This window comes from Bos taurus, chromosome 15 (genome assembly GCF_002263795.3).
Source record: "Bos taurus isolate L1 Dominette 01449 registration number 42190680 breed Hereford chromosome 15, ARS-UCD2.0, whole genome shotgun sequence".
Taxonomy (NCBI): domain Eukaryota; kingdom Metazoa; phylum Chordata; class Mammalia; order Artiodactyla; family Bovidae; genus Bos; species Bos taurus.
In genome coordinates this window covers 14,743,286-14,764,072 of record NC_037342.1, presented here as the reverse complement: position 1 = coordinate 14,764,072, position 20,787 = coordinate 14,743,286, and the positions used below count along the sequence as shown (strand labels likewise).

The 20,787-nt window shown below is 41.6% G+C and overlaps 1 protein-coding gene across 1 annotated transcript; it reads left to right on the top strand.

Moving 5' to 3' along the window:
• Positions 1–1,069: 1,069 nt before the first annotated feature.
• LOC132342279 (uncharacterized) lies at positions 1,070–1,950 on the top strand (the record flags this gene model as incomplete). The annotated part of the gene is made up of 1 exon (XM_059875039.1): positions 1,070–1,950. A coding segment is annotated over exon 1 (726 nt), but the record flags the coding sequence as incomplete, so codon positions are not given.
• Positions 1,951–20,787: the final 18,837 nt, after the last annotated feature.

Below are 20,787 nucleotides of genomic sequence, written 5' to 3'. Positions count from 1 at the left end.
CTGGAGATAAGTGGAGAAATAACTCGAGAAAGAATGAAGGGATGGAGCCAAAGCAAAAACAATACCCAGCTGTGGATGTGACTGGTGATAGAAGCAAGGTCCAATTCTGTAAAAAGCAATATTGCATAGGAACCTGGAATGTCAGGTCCATGAATCAAGGCATGGGAAATGGTCAAACAAGAGATGGCAAGAGTGAATGTTGACATTCTAGGAATCAGAGAACTGAAATGGACTGGAATAGGTGAATTTAACTCAGATGACCATTATATCTACTACTGTGGGCAGGAATCCCTCAGAAGAAATGGAGTGGTCATCATGGTCAACAAAACAGTCCGAAATGCAGTACTTGGATGCAATCTCAAAAACGACAGAATGATCTCTGTTCATTTCCAAGGCAAACCATTCAATATCACAGTAATCCAAGTCTATGCCCCAACCAGTAATGCTGAAGAAGCTGAAGTTGAACGGTTCTATGAAGACCTACAAGACCTTTTAGAACTAACACCCAAAAAAGATGTCCTTTTCATTATAGGGAACTGGAATGCAAAAGTAGGAAGTCAAGAAACACCTGGAGTAACAGGCAAATTTGGCCTTGGAATACGGAATGAAGCAGGGCAAAGGCTAATAGAGTTTTGCCAAGAAAATGCACTGGTCATAACAAACACCCTCTTGCAACCACACAAGAGAAGACTCTATACATGGACATCACCAGATGGTCAACACTGAAATCAGATTGATTATAGTCTTTGCAGCCAAAGATGGAGAAGCTCTATACAGTGAGCAAAAACAAGACCAGGAGCTGACTGTGGCTCAGACCATGAACTCCTTATTGCCAAATTCAGACTGAAATTGAAGAAAGTAGGCAAAACCACTAGACCATTCAGGTATGACCTAAATCAAATCCCTTATGATTATACAGTGGAAGTGAGAAATAGATTTAAGGGCCTAGATCTGATAGATAGAGTGCCTGATGACCTATGGACTGAGGTTCGTGACATTGTATAGGAGACAGGGATCAAGACCATTCCTATAGAAAAGAAATGCAAAAAAGCAAAATGGCTGTCTGGGGAGGACTTACAAATAGCTGTGAAAAGAAGAGAAGTGAAAAGCAAAGGAGAAAAGGAAAGATATAAACATCTGAATGCAGAGTTCCAAAGAATAGCAAGAAGAGATAAGAAAGCCTTCTTCAGCGATCAATGCAAAGAAATAGAGGAAAACAACAGAATGGGAAAGACTAGGGATCTCTTCAAGAAAATCAGAGATACCAAAGGAACATTTCATGCAAAGATGAGCTCGATAAAGGACAGAAATGGTATGGACCTAACAGAAGCAGAAGATATTAAGAAGAGATGGCAAGAATACACAGAAGAACTGTACAAAAAAGATCTTCATGACCCAGATAATCACGATGGTGTAATCACTGACCTAGAGCCAGACATCCTGGAATGTGAAGTCAAGTGGGCCTTAGAAAGCATCACTATGAACAAAGCTAGTGGAGGTGATGGAATTCCAGTTGAGCTATTTCCAATCCTGAAAGATGATGCTGTGAAAGTGCTGCACTCCATATGCCAGCAAATTTGGAAAACTCAGCAGTGGCCACAGGACTGGAAAAGGTCAGTTTTCATTCTAATCCCAAAGAAAGGCAATGCCAAAGAATGCTCAAACTACTGCACAATTGCACTCATCTCACACGCTAGTAAGGTAATGCTTAAAATTCTCCAAGCCAGGCTTCAGCAATATGTGAACCGTGAACTTCCTGATGTTCAAGCTGGTTTTAGAAAAGGTAGAGGAACCAGAGATCAAATTGCCAACATCCACTGGATCGTGGAAAAAGCAAGAGAGTTCCAGAAAAACATTTATTTCTGCTTTATTGACTATGCCAAAGCCTTTGACTGTGTGGATCACAATAAACTGTGGAAAATTCTGAAAGAGATGGGAATACCAGAGCACCTGACCCGCCTCTTGAGAAATTTGTATGCAGGTCAGGAAGCAACAGTTAGAACTGGACATGGAACAACAGACTGGTTCCAAATAGGAAAAGGAGTACATCAAGGCTGTATATTGTCACCCTGTTTATTTAACTTCTATGCAGAGTACATCATGAGAAATACTGGTGGAAGAAACACAAGCTGGAATCAAGATTGCTGGGAGAAATATCAATAACCTCAGATATGCAGATGACACCACCCTTATGGCAGAAAGTGAAGAGGAACTCAAAAGCCTCTTGATGAAAGTGAAAGAGGAGAGTGAAAAAGTTGGCTTAAAGCTCAACATTCAGAAAACGAAGATCATGGCATTCGGTCCCACCACTTCATGGGAAATAGATGGGGAAACAGTGGAAACAGTGTCAGACTTTATTTTGGGGGGCTCCAAAATCACTGCAGATGGTGACTGCAGCCATGAAATTAAAAGACGCTTAGTCCTTGGAAGGAAAGTTATGACCAACCTAGATAGCATATTCAAAAGCAGAGACATTACTTTGCCAACAAAGGTTCGTCTAGTCAAGGCTATGGTTTTTCCTGTGGTCATGTATGGATGTGAGAGTTGGACTGTGAAGAAGGCTGAGCGCCGAAGAATTGATGCTTTTGAACTGTGGTGCTGGAGAAGACTCTTGAGAGTCCCTTGGACTACAAGGAGATCCAACTGGTCCTTTCTGAAGGAGATCAGCCCTGGGATTTCTTTGAAAGGAATGATGCTGAGCTGAAACTCCAGTACTTTGGCCACCTCATGCAAAGAGTGGACTCATTAGAAAAGACTCTGATGGTGGGAGGGATTGGGGGCAGGAGGAGAAGGGGATGACAGAGGATGAGATGGCTGGATGGCATCACTGACTCAATGGCCGTGAGACTTAGTGAACTCCGGGAGTTGGTGATGGACAGGGAGGCCTGGCGTGCTGCGATTCATGGGGTAGCAAAGAGTCGGACACGACTGAGTGACTGAACTGCACTGAACTGAAGTGATACTATTACTTCTCCTGTCCCTATAATATTGCATTGTAATTGACCAATTATTGTCTAGGATTCCCATTAACTTTGAGTTCTTCAAAGGCAGAAATTGTGCCTTTGTATCCTCAGTCTCTGGCTTGGTGCACAGAGCTCAGTGCTATATAGGTGAATGAATCCATAAAATAAAAAATCTATAAATTAGCATAGTCAATAGGATGGACTACTCCTGTTTCCATTCTGAAGATGAGAAAACTAAAGCTCAGGCTCTGCATGATGATTCTTCCCTTAGACACAGGGTAGGGCGGCTGGGACAGAAGGCAGAACCCCACCCCCTCCCAAAGCCAATCAGGGGCCTTCCCCCGACATGTGGTTAAGGCAGCTCGGAGCTGTGTCACATGCGTTTCCCTGAACTTTCACAGGAGATTAGCTCTTGCTTCTTGGAGAATTGAACTGAACTGAACAAGCAAAAAGAAAAGACGTTTGTAACTAACACCAAAGAAAAGTCTGTTTGTTCTCAAGACACTGAGCGTGTTGTTCAATCCAGTGAGTTCATCCATGCATTTTCTTGGACCCTGTAAGGGTCATTATGGCAGCAGGGTAACAAGCTACTCTGTTCAAGTCAGGCCCATTCAGGCTGCCCTCAGGGCAGTATTTATTTAGGCCGTTGTTTTTCTTTACTTCCCTGGGTTAAAAAGAAGAAGAAGAAAGAAAGAGAGAGAGAAAGAAAGAAAGACTAGAAAAAAAGGAAAGAGAATATGTGTTCATCTCGTTCCTTTGCTCAGTTGGGCTCTCTGTCTCTCTCCTGCCTTTGGGCAGAGACATTTCCTGCTGACCTCATTCTCCATGCTAACTCTCCTTCTCTAGCTTGGCACTGAGACACAGGGACAGAGATAAGGAGCCCAGACTGAAAACAAGGAGGCCTCCAGCCCCACCCTGGAAATCAGCATACGGTCGCCACAACAAAATGGGGAGTGCAATGGAGGGCCTCAAGCCTCCCAATCTAGGTACTGGGGAGCAGGAATTCTAATCTTTGATTCAATCTGATTACTGCTGAGGGTCCAAATCCTATAAGCACTTTAAGGTGAAGGCCCAGTTCTGGGAAACTCGTATCCTAATACTCAGAATAGCGCATGACCAATTAGATGAGTGAAAAAAAAAAATCTCTCATTAATCAGCCATGTTTATAAAGATTAACATTCAGGGATGAGCATTGACATATTATTTATAGAATTTGAAAGTTGAAATAGCCCTAAATATCTGCAATAAGGATTGGTTAGATATATTTGTGGACTGTGCACAGAGTGAATCTATGCAATCATATGGCAGGGAATTTTTGATATAGGAAAATTCTTAATGTATTAGGGAAAAAAGAACACATAATGATTGATCCCAAATTAGAGAAGGCACGTATGTATTTGTAAAAGGAGAAAGGTAAAGCATGTCATTAGGTATATTTAAAACTATCTTTTCAATTTTTTAATAAAAGACGTGTGATTTTATAAGCAATAAAACAGTACTTTTGCAATAAATCAGTTTTGATTACATTTGTCCACATGAAAAGGAATGAGGCACGGAAGCCTGTTCTTATCTAACTGCTAACAAGCCAAATAATTAGCAAGCATCTACTCTGAGAAACTGAGAGGCTGACAGAAAGTGATTCCACAGACTTGCTTGACAAGAACCCTAGGTTCACTCTCCCTTCAAGTCAGAACCTGCTTCTAGGAGATAATCTGGCCTCAGTCCTGAATAGTCTAGTGTTATCAGAAGTCAGTCTATTGTGTTTTCCCTCCTTCTGATGCTTTCATTATAAGCCTTATCTTCAGTAAGATCGTAAAGGCACTGCCCTCTGTTAAGGAACTTCAGATCTCCAGAAGGGTATCAAAGGCATGTGTAACTGGTTTTATGATGAGAGCCTGAAGTCCAGATCCAGAACCCTGGGCCTTGTCCACAGCTTTGCCAGCTACTCTGTGCCTTAATAAGCTCACTGTCTGAGTTTCAATTGCTTCATCTATAAAATGAAGATAATAACTACCTCCACGTGTGATCATGAGGATTTAACCCCAAAGTATTTAATGAGCATGTACTTTGTACTTCGCTAGACATTTAAGAAATGAGTGCCAACTCCTCTTCTAACACTGTTTACAGTCCAGTAGAGACAGAGGCAGATACACAGAAAATCACAAAGGAGTGTGGTGATGGCTATAACAGGGCAGTATATAACACTGCGGGGGCTCATAAGAATGGCACCTAAAGCAGAACAAATGGGGATAACAAAAATAAAACACAAAAGTCAAGCAGAAATTTTCCAGGCAGAAATGAGGATAAGAGAGTCCCAAGAGGGCCAGAAAATATGTTCTAAGGCCTACAAGCATAGCCAAAACATTTCTAAAATTGAGAAATATCAACCAGTTTAATGAAAATTGGGTAGTTTAAAATTGGTTGAACACATTCACCTGAAGTGTACTACTTAGTGAAGACCTCATGCTGTAAGCCTTTGTGTTAGGATATAACAGACTCAATATTTTTTACTGATGACATATAAAAATACAAAGAGTTCTCTCATCAAAATTTGCTAATGATGGGTAGTTAGTTGAAAGCGCCCACTAATACACTCAGTAATGTATGCAAAAATATCTTAGCATTTCAGATTGTAAGAAATAATGATAACAATATTTCCTACTATAAGCAAACAATCAGTGCTTACAGTAAAGATTCTGCCTGCAAAGAAGGAGACCCAGTTCAGTCCCTAGGTTTGGAAGATCCCCTGGAGAAGGTAATGGCTACCCACTCCAGTATTCTTGCCTGGAGAATTCTACGGACAGAGGAGCATGGTGGGCTACAGTCCATGGGATCATAAAGAGTCAGACATGACTAAGCAAGTAACTTTTTAGTTTTTTTCACATTGAAAATTGAAAGTGCACATAATTTATATCTAAAGGAATACAGTGTTTCCTGTATAATAATTCATATGTATTATATAAATAACTGGAGAAGGAAATGGCAACCTGCCCCACTATTCTTGCCTGGGAAATCCCATGGAGAGAGGAGTCTTGTGGGCTACAGTCCATGGGATCACAAAAGAGTTGGACACGGCTTAGCAACTAAACAACCACAATGCAAATAATAATGTTTTAAAATCTCTCGTGTTATCACCTGGATAATTTTCCTTAATTTTGTTCGCTCTAAATCCCCAGAGTTGGATGAGACATGAACCATGCCAAGCTGATGTCATTGCCTTGGGTCCATATATAAGTGTACACATATAAACAGAAGGAAGATGTGCACGGGGGCCATGTTTAGGTCTTTTGGAGCCAAGGAGCTCAGTATGAGTTCAGTTCAGTCCAGTCGCTCAGTCGTGTCTGACTCTGCAACCCCATGAATCGCAGCACGCCAGGCCTCCCTGTCCATCACCAACTTCTGGAGTTCACTCAGACTCATGTCCATCGAGTCAGTGATGCCATCCAGCCATCTCATCCTCTGTTGTTCCCTGCTCCTCTTGCCCCCAATCCCTCCCAGCATCAGAGTCTTTTCCAATGAGTCAACTCTTCACATGAGGTAGCTAAAGTACTGGAGTTTCAGCTATAGCATCATTCCTTCCAAAGAAATCACAGGGCTGATCTCCTTCAGAATGGACCAGTTGGATCTCCTTGCAGTCCAAGGGATAGTCAACAGCAATTTGTGACCATGGTGCAGTAGAAGTGTAATGTATAAGGCCAAGAGTTCATAGCCTCACTATATTAAAGGGTGGTGGGGCCATCTGTGAACAGTATATTCATCTCTGGGCATCAAACCTAAAGATGGACATTGATAATCTAGAACCTGTTCACAGGACAGAATGTGGAGAATACTTGAAAATAGCAGGAGTAATGATGGGAGCAATAAAACAGTTTATTTAGAAAAGGTTGACTCAACAAGACAGGCTAGTTATCTTCAAATATAAAAAGTCACGTAAGTGGAATCAGGTGTACTCTCTCTGGCTTCAAAGTGCAGAACCACAAAGTGAAGAAATACTAATGGGCCATTTTCCAGCTCTATAAAAGGTATACTGCCATAAATAAAGATGGGTGGAGATGTAATAAGTTACTTCAAAGGGCATGGGTTCCCTATTCCTGTGTAAGTAGATATTGAATGACCTCTTATAGGTGATACTTTAGAAAAGAGCCAAGCATCGAATGGATAACTTAGATTATACAAACCCTAAGTTCTCTTAACAGGTAATGATGCTTTGTGTCTGGCACATTCAAAGTTAATAATAATTGCATCATTACCATTATCTTCAACAACAACAAAATCAAAATCTATTCTTACACTCTGGAGATACACTATTCAATATGATAGACACTCTAGCCACATGTGACTAATGAGCACTTGAAGTGTAGCTAGTTTAACTTGAGATGTGCTGTAAGTGTAAAATACAGACCCGTGCTTGTTCTTGCACTCAGTTGCTTCAGTCGTGTCCCACTCTTTGCAACCCTATGGACTGTAGTCCGCCAGGCTCCTTTGTCCATGGGATTTTCCCAGCAAGAATACTAGGGTGGGTTGCCATGCCCTCCTCTAGGGGGTCTTATTGACCCAGGATTGAACCCACATCTCCTGCACTGCAGGCAAATCTTTTACCACTGAGCCACTGGGGAAGCTGAAAATACAGACTAGATTGAATAATTCTTTATACAGATTTCATGTTGAAATAATATTTTAGATATACTTTGTTAAATAAAATCTATTATTGAAATTAATTTCACTTATTTCTTTTTTATGTGTGTGATTACTAGAAACTTAAAATTACATATGTCGCTGGCCAGGAAGAAGGCTGTCAATCCTGGCTTGATGCAAGACCCACACACACAGTCTTTGGGCAGAGTTTTTCTTTGGCTTCTCCATATTCGTGAGGACAGGTTATGGGCCTACAGGAAACCCAATAGCCAGGGCCTTGCACCAAAACGGACTATAAACCATGATGGGGAACAAACTGTGCTGAACTCAGAAACAAGCTCCGTGGATCAAAAGGTTTTAATTTCCTAAAACACTCAGCTGAAATATGACCAAGGAATGTCTTCAAATTGGAATCAAACCTACCTACATATTTCCTAAAACTAGTGAACAACCATATCACACGGAGCCAACATTAATTGGATTTGGGTCTTTGCTTGTAACCAAGTACAAAATATTTACCAACTCTGTGTATTTTGGCTTCTGGCATAGAGAGTGCTTTCATAGCAAAATGAGTAGTCAGCACTCTTTTCTCCTAAGCAAGCATAAATGGGTGTTCGCTGTTCACAAGTAGGCGGAACTGCCTTATCCACATTCAGACAACCTGAGTAGATGGGGTGAACTTTTCACAGACTGTCAGACTGGAAGATCAAAGAGCTGGAAGTTGAAGACCACGGCTCTGCAGTCAGAGGTTGTTTGAGACATGGCTCTTCCTGATGACTAGCCCCATGCAGGCTATACAGGTGACTTCCAAAGCCTCTGTCTCCTTATCTATATAGTAGGCATGATACCACCTACTTTAGCAGTTTCATAACTTCATTTATTATTATAAAGATGCAATGATTATATATATTTGTATATATTTATCTTCCCGATCCAGGGATCAAACCCACATCTCTTGCATCACCTTCATTGGCAGGTAGATTCTTTACCACCAGGGCTGCCTGGGAAGCCCATGAATATATGTGGCACTTAGTATCGTGTACCATCATCGTCATCATGATAATCATTACTACCCTTAGCTAGACTACGAGTTCCTTAGGGACAGGGTTGTGCCTTGGTCTATTCATCATTCAACAACTATCCATTTGGGGCTGATTGTGTACCAGCCCTCTTCTGGGTTCTGGGGATTTGAAAAGGAGAAGACTGACAAAGTTCCTAAGCTCTTGAAGTTTATAATTCCCCAAGAAATCATACCTAAACTACTTTGCAAACATATCTTTTTTAAGCATGATAAATGCTAAGAGGGAAGACACAGGGCAAGGGAGTAGAGGGTAGAACAGGGGATCATAAGGGATATGATTTTCAGCTAGGGTGTCAAGGTGGCTTCCCTGAGCAAAGATTTTATTGAAGTTAGGGATGGAAACTGGTGAAAGTCTGAAGGAAGCACATTCCAGGAAAAGGAAGCAGCAAAGTTTTTAGAGGAAAGAGCATGGGGTTTTGAAGAACAGTAAGAATTAGCAGAGAGATTGAAAACTTAGGGCAAGGTATTATTTGAGCAGATTGTTAGTTTTGGCAAGATGGAAATCATTAGTGATCTTAACCAGAGCATTTTTCAATACAGTTCAGAGATACAAATGTGACTTGAGTGGGTTAAAGAGAATATAAGAGGCTAAGAGTTAGAGACAAATAATATGATATGATATGATATAAAATTAAAAGATGCTTGCTCTTGGAAAAAAAGTTATGACAAATCTAGACAGCATATTAAAAAACAGAGACATTAGTTTGCCAACAAAGGTTCATCTAGTGAAAGCTATGGTTTTTCCAATAGTCATGTATGGATGTAAGAGCTGGACCCTAAAGAAGGTTGAGCACTGAAGAACTGATGCTTTTGAACTGTGGTGTTGGAGAAGACTCTTGAGAGTCCCTTGGAGAGAAAGAAGATTAAATCAGTTAATTCTAAAGGAAATCAACCATGAATATTCATTGGAAGGACTGATGTTAAAGTTCCAATACTTTGGCCATCAATGTGAAGAGCCAACTCATTGAAAAAACCCTGATGCTGGGAAAGATTGAGGGCCAGAAGAGAAGGGGGTGACAGAGAATGAGATGGTTGAATGGCATCACTGACTCAATGGACATGAGTTTGAGGACACTGTGGGAGTTGGTAAAGGACTGGGAAGCCTGGCGTGCCACAGTCCAAGGGATCACAAACAGTCGGACACAACTAAGTGACTGAACAACAATGTGGTATGACTGATGTAACACATTATAACTCTTCTGAAGAGTTTTGCTGTCAGTGAGGGCAGAGAAATGGGTCAACAACTAAGATGGGAGATAATAAAGCAAACTGTTATGTAGATGAGAATGATCCTGCAAAGATGGGGAAATTGTCAATGCTGGAGAAAGAGGGGGATAAAGCAAAATCCCTGAGTAAATGAAAGAAGAGAGGAAGCAGCACCCAGGGGAGGGCTGGGGCCTGGTAGCAGCAAGACCCGCTTCTGTGCATAACAGGAAGGTGGGCAGAATATGTGGGTCTGAATGCAGGCAGGGTAGGTGATGGTGATGGGGAGATGACAGAGGTCCCCTGGCTTCCATCTGCTCAGGAAATAAGATGTTCTGAGAGGGAGGAGACAGTAGGGTCACATTTGCCATCTTACTTCTCACCCCTGAGCAGAGCCTACGCAAAGGTTCTCAGAAATCTTGGTTGACTACACAAAAGAGTTCAGTGGCAAGACCTGTGGGAAGAGAAAATGCCCACTTCCCCTCCAGCTGTATTTCTACCTCTCCCCTGTCTTACTCTTTCTTGCACCTGCCGAGCTTTTCTCACACTGACATTTCAGTTCAGGCCAATAAGCATTTATTAAGTGCTCTCTCACTGGCTTTTCTCAGCGCTGAAGGACTGTTGCTTTCAAACTGTGGTGTTGAAGAAGACTCTTGAAAGTCCCTTGGACAGGAAGGAGATCAAACCAATCCATCCTAAAGGAAATCAACCCTGAATATTCATTGGAAGGACTGATGATGAAGCTAAGCTCCGATGCTTTGGCCATCTGATTTAAAGAGCTGACTCATTGGAAACGACCCTGATGCTAGGAAAGATTGAAGCCAGGAGGAGAAGGGGGAAACAGAGGATGAGGTGGTTGGATAGCATCAGTGACTTAGTGGACATTAGTCTGAGCAAACTCCAGGAGATGCTGAAGGACAGGGAAGCCTGGCGTGCTGCAGTCCATGGGGTTGCAAAGAGTCAGACGCAACTGAGTGAGTAAACAACTCAGTGATACACCTGTGTTAGGTCTGACCATATGCAGTTGAACAGATAAGGATGAGGACTTAACTCTCTTGTCTTATGTCCAAAGAGTTTACAATAAATTCTGGTCCTGAAGATAAGCACTTTGACAAAAGTCCTCAGGAGAGGGGCCTCAGCCATTTGGAGTGTCTCAGGAGATTATTCCTATCTTGAGTCTCCAGCTCTATCCAAGTTTCTCTTCTCTTATCTTCTCCAGTCATCTTAATCATGCCTCACTTTTAATACTCTTCTCAAGTCTCACCTCCACAATTAAAAGTGATCTTGAGCTGTCCTGATTTTAAAAGGGCCCTGGAATGGTGTCTGCTGAAGGTCAAGGCCAGGGGCTCCCAAGTGCTTCCCTCAGGAGAGCTGTCCCTGGTGTCAGCCACCTGATTCCACGCCAAGACTGTGGATAAAGGAGAGTTCGTGGTTCCCACCAGGACTTTCCATTGCCGCTGCCAATGGGGAGGGGTGAGTGTGGGGGGATGAGGGAAGGATCAGGCTAGGACCCCATCCAGATTTCTCCTGTGCGACTTTGTGGGGCCCTGCTGAGTGCTCAAGTTTCATTTAAGACGCTTGAACTGAGCAAAGAACCGGAGCTGCTGACCTGTGGGGAGGCCGTGGGCAAAGCAAACATGCTGCCTGGCACTTTTGCTTGAGGGAGAACAAGGACGAGGGTTGTAGGGCTGTTTTGCAGAATCAACCGCCAACTCCAGCAAGTGGAATAGCAGGCCAGAGACTCTGCCAAGGTCCCAAAGCACAGGGAGCATCATTAAAAGGGCTTCTGTTTATCACTGGGAATATTGATTTCAATGTAGCTTAGCAGTAAGATGTGGGACTGTAAATGCCACTTTTTGGCTTTCTAAAATTTATTTGTAGTTTCCATATGTTATATCACGAGAATGGGATTCTTTGGTCACAAAAGAGTAGAGCAATGCAAAAAAAAAAAAAATTTCAAATCCCATTTTTAAAAAATGAGAAGAGGCTTTGGTCTGGGTTTTGCTCAAAGCCCTAGTAAATCTTTGCTGTGCCCCTTTATGGACGTGTGAGTGTGTGTGAGTGTGTGTGTGTGTGTGTGTGTATGTGTTGCTCAGTTGTATCTGACTCTTTGTAATTCCATGGAATTCCTCTGTCTTTGGGATTCTCCAGGCAAGAATACTGAAGAGGGTTGCCATTCTCTTCTTCAGGGGATCTTCCTGACCCAGGAATCAAACCCAGGGGTCCTGCACTGCAGGAAGGTTCTTCATCTAAGCCACCAGGGAATAATACCATAAAACATCCTTAGAAAGGTCCACCCACATCCATACAGTATCATCCAGCGGCCACCCAAGTATTCTGCCTGCCTCCCACCCCACGTGAAAAAGGCAGTGTGAGTGTCTTAGAGCAGATTTTAAATTTCTTTCCCATCCCTTCCCAACAAAATAAATGCCTCAGAGCAAGGCCCCATGGCTTGAAAGATTCAGGATAAAAATGATATGGAAAAAGGAATTTTTTTGAGTCCAGTTCATGTTGCGATTAGAATAAAGATATAGGTATTTGGTATGCTGACTCTGCTATCATAGATTTACTGGCATGATAGCCTAGGGCTGGGGGCCAAGGGTGAGCTCATGCAGTAATTTCTTTACCTACACAAGAGTGGAGCTAAAAGCAAAATGCAATCCAAATTGCTTCACTAAATAGGCTGAGAAAGCGTGAGGGGAAGCAATTCCCTCCTTAAAGCTGTAATTGCTTCTCAAATCCCACTTCTATCTTATACTGAAACAACACAAAGATGACAAAGTTTTCATCTGGACAGAAAATACAGACAACTATTGCTATAAAATACAAGTAGCTTGTTCAGTTCCATCAGGATGTGGAAAGTGCCACTGAGATGTACTAATTCCCAACAAGGGTTAAAAGGAGTGGATGGTACCTGCTTCATGTCAAGGTCCCCCCATCAAAACCTGACATGCTTCTGTGATTGCTGTATCCAGAAAAACAAGAGCACAAAGTGAAAGTCTTCTCTTTTTTCATATTCTTTTCTCCAGGAAGCTTTTGGTTGTCCTAAAATTTGTGACTTTTCCCATCATCCTTCTCACACCCACCTTTTTTCAGTTTGAGTAAAGGCCTCTGTTTTTATGAGATATCTTTTTTCTGGGCCTCCAAGTGGCCCAGAAACATTGAGAACTTGGAGACTTAAGCCAGGTACCTGGCATATGTTGGTATTCCACAATTATTTATTCAACAAATGAATGCATGAATGCCTGAATTAACCATCTGGAATATTTCAAGATAATGACAAGCCATAATTATATGAAGTTTGCTTTCCCTGGTATGAGGCATAGATTAAAATTTAAAATAATATAAAGGTGGTCTTAGAAGTATCCTGGAGAAGGCAATGGCAACCCACACCAGTACTCTTGCCTGGAAAATCCCATGGATGGAGGAGCCTGGTAGGCTGCAGTCCATGGGGTCGCTGAGGGTCAGACACGGCTGAGCGACTTCACTTTCACGTTTCACTTTCATCCATTGGAGAAGGAAATGGCAACCCACTCCAGTGTCCTTGCCTGGAGAATCCCAGGGATGGGGGAGCCTGTGGGCTGCCGTCTATGGGGTCGCACAGAGTCAGACACGACTGAAGCGACTTAGCAGCAGCAGCAGCAGTAGAAGTATCCTAAAGATGATAGATCCATTCTCCACCATGCAGATGCAGCAGACACTAACACAGCATTGTAAAGCAACTACTGTTGCTGTTGTTCAATTACCAAGTTGTTTTCGACTCTTTGCAACCCCATGGACTGCAGCTCACCAGGCTTCTTTGTCCCTCACCGTCTCCCAGAGTGTGCTCAAGTTCGTGTCCATGGAATCAGTGATGCCATCCAACCATCTCATTCTCTGTTGCCTCTTCTCCTCCTGCCTTCAATCTTTCCCAGCACCAGGGTCTTTTTCTAATGAGTTGGGTGTTCACATCAGGTGGCCATAGTATTGGAGCTTCAGCTTCAGCATCAGTCCTTCCAATAAATATTCTGGCCAAAGAATTGATCCTGTTGAACTGTGCTGTTGGAAAAGTCTCTTGAGAGTCCCTTGGCCTGCAAAAAGATCCAGCCAGTCCATCCTAAAGGAAATCAGTCCTGAATATTCACTGGAAGGACTGATGTTGAAGCTGAAACTCCAATACTTTGGCCACCTGATGAGGAAATCTGACTCATTGGAAAAGACCCTGATGCTGGGAAAGATTGAAGGCACAAGGAGAAGGGGATGACAGAAGATGAGATGGTTGGATGGCATCACTGACTCAATGGACATGAGTTTGAGTAAAATCTTAGAGTTGGTGATGGACAGACAGGCTTGGCATGCTGCAGTCCATGGGGTCACAAAAAGGTGGACATGAGTGAGCGACTGAACTGAACTGATCCTTTAGGATTGACTGGTTTGATCTCCTTGTAACTATACTCCAAAAAAATGTATTTAAAAAGTTAAAATAAAATAGAAAAAAAATTCTAGGCCATGAAGAGAAACTCGTAAGTGTGTTTATGGTATGGGGAGCATCCTAGAGGGTGCCTTGACCATACCTACCCTCTTTCCTTCACTCCTCTTTTAGGAGTTTCTGATATCCCCTGAGCATTGGCCTGACATTGTAAGCTAAGTTTTCTCTTCTCATGGAGACACCTGAGGTCTGGCAGGAGTCAAACTTTCTCAGAAAAATTAAACTTACAATTAACATCTCAGTTGGAAAACTTAGAGCTATGCTCTTCCCTTTCCATACTCCATGGTCTTCCCAAGTATTTATGCTTCAACCACTAAGGCAGGATGATCTCAGACAGGTCAACTCTATCTTCACCAGGGCTGTGCCTTTTAGGTGCCTTAAACCACCTCTGTCCCCAGCGCTCTAAGATGCAGATTTTTATCCGTGGGACATCCAGACTTACTGTAGAAGGACATATAGCCTATTTTCCCCAGTAGACCTAAAGCTCACACTTTGTCTCTGCAGTGTCAATGATGAGTTTGAAAGATCTTAGGGAGTGAGCTTAACAGGGTTATAGAATCCATTTTCTGGGTGTGTTTAAAGCCTGATTCATGAAACCATTGATGCTTTATTAAAACTTGTTCTAAACTTTGCACAACCACTGTATCTTGGCCTTAGATGGCTTCAACATGGGAAGGGAATGTAGTATGAATCCTAGAGAATAAACAACTGTCAGCTTGTAACCATGAACTGAAAGAGTACTGCCGTGGTAACAAACATTGGGATTGTAGTGAGAGGTCTTCTAAGGAGGAACAAAGGAAAATGAGTAAAATGAGGACAGGAAGGGCAGCCTATGTTGGAATGCCTGTGTTGGTAGGTGGCTGATGTATCCAGTTGATTAAACAGTCTCATAAAACAGTTTTATATCTTTCTGTCACTGCCTATGCTCCCTGGATTCTTCAGGATTCTTCCCTTCCTTTCCTTTAATGATGCCTTGAGCAGATTCCAAAACTTCCCAGGTTACATAATTTTTCTTTAATTTGTTAGCAAAAAGTCTATGTGAAAATTTCCAGCTCACACCAATTTACTCCTCCCTACATCTCCTGTGCAGCTTGAGGGGTTAGAGTAAAATGGCTGAGGGGGGTGGGGAGGAGGGCTGTTCTTCTGTGTCCTTTTCTACTCCAGCTCCTTGGAGAGTGAAGGAGAGTGTGGTCCATGTCTGGGTCTGGAATATTTTCCCAACTTCTCTTTCCAAGGCTTAAGTTCTCTGCTTTTTGAGATGTGAGAGCAGGGGAGGTAGGACCTTTGGTGATGGTCCCTGCCTGGTGGATGTTGCCGATTCTTTGGTTAACACCTTTTGCTCTCTGGGGGCCACCTTTATGCAAGAGGGTCTTGCTGGACCTCCCCACAGACCTGTTTCCTGAATTCAGGTCCAGATATTGCTCCAATCAGGCAAGAGTCTCATAGAGACAGAAAGTACACCTGTTCCCAATGGAGTGCAGTGGAAAGCAACTAGAACTGAAGTCAGGGACTGAGGTCCATTTCAGCTCCACTATTTTCTTACCTACTCTTATTCTCAGTTTTCCCATCCATACATAAGGAAAAATTTTGCTACAGAGTTATCGAGAAATGAACCAGGGGTTTGTGAAGTCCCACTGCATGGGCCCAAACCCCAGATTCACTATTCATTTCCTTGTTGTTTAGTCTCTAAGTCATGTCCGACTCTTTGAGACCCCATGGACTGTTGCCTGCCAGCCTCCTCTGTCCATGAGATTCTCCAGGCAAGAATACTGAAGTGAGTTGCCAGTGGAGCCTGCCAATTCCTTCTCCAGCAGATCTTCCTGACTCAGGCATTGAACCTGCATTTCCTGCAGCTCCTGCATTGCAGGTGGATTCTTTATCGCTGAGCCACCTGGGAAGTCCACAGTTAGTTCCTGCATGTGTAATATTGGGCATACCTCACCTCTGAGACTCAGTTTCCTCATCTGTAACATGAAATAGTATTTTTAACTTCCACAGTGTAGATGTAAGAATTAAATGAGTCACAGTATGGGAAGTATCTAGAACAGTACATGGCGACAAAGCAAGCACTCAAAATATATCCGCTATTGTTATTATTCTGTAAAGAAAGCACTTATGTGAAACCTGGTACCAGGTAGCCTTAGTTATAGAGCTGAGGAGGGAACAGCAAGCCCTAGGTCTCTGCGGTAGGATGGTATTAACAGTGGGCATCCCTCTCCTTACTCCCCACTTGGTTTTCAACATTTTCTCAGTCTTTGACAGTGCTCTTTTCACCACGTCCATGCCTCTTTGGGTTTGTCAGCTTCCTGCGGTCTGCCTGCAAACTCAAAAGCCTGCACAAGCCCAGGCAGCACTATTTCTGCCTCAAGAGCCAACACCACCCACCCCCAGCGGAGTTGCCTCCCCTCAGAAACAAGGCACTGTTTACCCAGAGGGCAGAGCTCTGAGCAAAGCTGTTTATCCCATAGTCAGACCCCAAAGGCTTCCACTCAGCAGATTTCCTCGCTGTCTGGGAGCTTAGAGCCAGTCAGTTGTCGGTATTTCTGTGTCAACCCCCGTGTGGGATCAGACACAAATCTGAGGCCACCGATTTGTCAGCAACCAGCCTTGTACTTTGAGTTGTTTTTCCAGTGTGGATATGAATTAATACCTTCTCACCCACGCTCGCACATTCAGACTCCCTTGTGACCAAGAAACATAATAGCCCCTTCATGGTCTGAGCCCTGGCTACCTGTCTTGTCTTATCTCCCCCCGAACCCCAGTCAAAACAAATTACAGATAAGAGAGACGCTACACTCCCACTCTAGCAAACCTTCAGACATGCTTCCCTCCCTCTGCTGAGAACCTCCTTCCCTGCTGTGACTTCCACTCCTGACAAACTCATCCTCACCTTTCAGAATTTAGTCAAGCCTAACCTTCCCTAGGATCCCTTCAGAGTCTTGTCTGTCCATTTGCCAGATGGCTCAGGGATACTCAGTCTGGGGTTTTCCCACACCTTCTGGGATAGACCTATGATTACATTGTGTTTAACTCATATTTTATTTTTCTCACTAGTCTATGAATTCCATAGCTGCAGATATTTCATGTCATGTAACTCAGTATCCCTAGTACTGAGTGTTTTGTTGTTATTGTTCAGTCACTCAGTCATGTCTGACTCTTTGTGACCCCATGGACTGCAGCACGCCAGGCCTCCCCTGTCCATCACCATCTCCTAGAGCTTGCTCAAACTCATGTCCGTTGAGTCAGTGATGCCGTCCAACAACCTCATCCTCTGTTGTCCCCTTCTCCTTTTCCCTTCAATCTTTCCCAGCACCAGGATCTTTTCCAATAAGGTTCAGCTTCAGCAGCAGCCCTTCCAATAAATACTGAAATTGACTGGTTTGATCTCCTTGCAGTCCAAGGGGCTCTTGAGAGTCTTCTCCAGAACCACAATTTGAAAACACTGATTCAGAAGCATCAATAGGAAACCCTGCATGAATTTTCGAGATTGTTGCCTAGAAAAGGTTCTGTTTAGTAGTAGCTCAAAAAACAACAACAACAACAAAAATTAATAAAAAAGAAATATATCTATCATGGAACTCATTAATGTACTCTGGATACATAGGGCAAATAAACTGAGCTCTCTCAGTCATAGATAAGGTTCTGAAAAGGGATATAAATCTAGGAAGAAGGAATTATCTAAAACAATAAAAATTTCTTTCAGTAGATGCCATCTTGATCATTATCACCACCTGGATTGTTGGGAGAGGTTATTTAGATGGCCAATATATAACAATCTTTATTTTCCACACTATATTTATGTCAGAATGGTAAGTTCACATTTTAAAACTTGTTCACAGTTTTTTAAGTTCACAGTTCACAGTAAGTTCGCAGTTAAAACTATAGCTTCTCTGACATATTCAGGCAGTACCAGAAATATTTATGAAGGAGTGGAGCACTAATGCTTTTTGCTTCCTATCAAGGACCTCTGCCGGGAATGATCCTATGTCCTCAAGTTTCTTACTTATATGAGCTTTCCACGAAGTGTTGTCCCCCTACCCACCTATCCAAATGCATGCTTAGCTCTGTTATTGTTGTTCTGTCCTCTGAAATGAAACAAGTTTCTTATCCCAACTGCAGCAAATATAACTTAAGAGGAAAAGTGGTTTTAATATATAATGCTGTGAAGTATTCACGATCTCTAGTTTTATAGTCATGGAAACTGAAGTTTACAAAAGTAGAATACTTGTTCAAACAACCAGTTAAGAGAGTTAATATTGCATAGCATGGAAGCTATGAGGATGAAGATTAGAATTAAATGATCTTGGGCTCTAATTTTCTACATATTAGCTAAATTACTTGGGCAAATTAACTTGCCTCTCTGAGCTTTAGTTTTCTTAATTACAAAGTAGAAATAATAAAGTCCATTGAAGTAAAAATTAATCAATGATTTATGTAAAACAGTTACCCAAATTATTAAAGAAGTACCTCAAAAGAGCTATTCTAAATCCTAAATAAGTTCAAGAATTTAAAGAAAACATGAATACAATGGGTAGAGAAATGATAGATATGTGAAATATAAATTAAACTTCTAGAAATGAAAAATACAGTATGTAAAACAAAATATACACCAGATGATGGGATTAACAGAGGATTAGAAACTGAAGAAAAAATGAATAGCAATTTTAGAACAAAGCTATAAAAGTTATACTACATGAAACACACAGAGAAAAATAACCTGAAATGAGTGAAAAGATCCTCAGTAAGCTGGGGGCCAGTATCAAGCAATTGTACAATACACTACATGTAATTGTGGTTCCAGAAAAGGAGATATACTTGAAGAAATAATAATAATAACAAATGTTCAAATGTGAAGAAAACTACAAATCCATACATTTACAAAGGTTATCAAACACCAAGTCAAATAAAGAAATTCACACCAAAGCGCATCATAATTTGGTTCTGAAAACCAGTGACAAAGTGAAACTCACAAAAGCATCTAGAGAAAAGAATACATGGTATGGGGAGGGAGGAGGGTTCAGGATGGGGAACACATGTATACCTGTGGCGGATTCATTTTGATATTTGGCAAAACTAACACAATTATGTAAAGTTTAAAAATAAAATAAAATTAGAAAAAAAAAAGAATACACACATACATTACTTCGAGTAGAACTAAAGTAAGAATGTGAGCAGGTTTCTTACAAGAAACTACATAATTTGAAGATAATAGAACCACATCCTTGAAAGTGGTGATAGAAAAATTTGTCAATCTGAAATTCTATGCTTAATAGGAATATCTTTCAAAAATGAAGGCAAAATAAAAATTTTATGACACCAGCACTGAGATAATTTATTGGCAGTAGATCTTCACTATGCAAAATCTTAAAGTCTGAAATTCTATAAGCAGAAGGGAATGATATCAGAGGGAAATTTGGATTAAGATGAGTAAAGAATGTTGCAAATGGTAAGTGTATTAGTTAATACAAAACACGTTCCCTTTACATGTTTCAAACTCTTTAAAAAAAAAATTGAGAATTCCAAATTCTCTGGCAGAGTAAAATCCCAATAGCCCATCCTTTGCACTCATTACAGCTATACAAAATCAACTATCTGAGAACTCTCAAAAGTACTTAAGAACTATTTCTGGGAATATGGAGTAGACATATTTACCCTATTCTTCCTGCTGAGTACATTGAAAGATCCCTGGACATTGCATATAAAGCAAATATAAGAAGACTGAAAAGTGGACAGAAAAAGGCAGACTGACTAGAGAATCTGGGGCCCCAAGAATGACACAGAGAGAAGTTCTGTGGACTTTCTTTTGCCTCAAACAGCCTAGATTGTATATTGTAGAAACTGGAAATTTGCAAAGCCAGGAGACATGAACAAAAAAGCTCAGGAAAGCCTATAGTCTTTAAAAATCAAAAGATCAGGTATAGGGAAGTTAAGGAAACAGAACATTTTAGATCAAAATTTTACTTAAGCCAACTATTACAGAAAAGACTATGACCCTACCTTATCTCTGCCAGCAAAGGCTAGATGAAAAGCTTAAACTTCCACACATATCAGGCTGTAAAGAGGCACAGAACCCCCCCAGTTCAGTGTCTGAGAGGGCCAAGTGGGCATGTGGGTTTTTCATCCTCACCAGACTGGAAAAAAGCATGCAGAAAACTAACAAAATTTCTCACCAGCAAACCTCAAAGAATAGCTTAAGAATGTTATCTGAGCATAGTGGAAATTAGAGAATAAGGCATCTTGGAACGTCAGAAAGGAAGAATAATACAAATTGATGGTCTAAGGAGAAAAATACCAAGGAATGTACTAAAAATTTTGAGAACTAATGAGTGAGTTCAGTAAGGGTGCAGGATAAAAAATAAAAATACAAAAAGCAATTGTATTTCTATAGAAATAGAAACAAACATGTAAAAACAGAAATTAAAAACACAATGGCATAT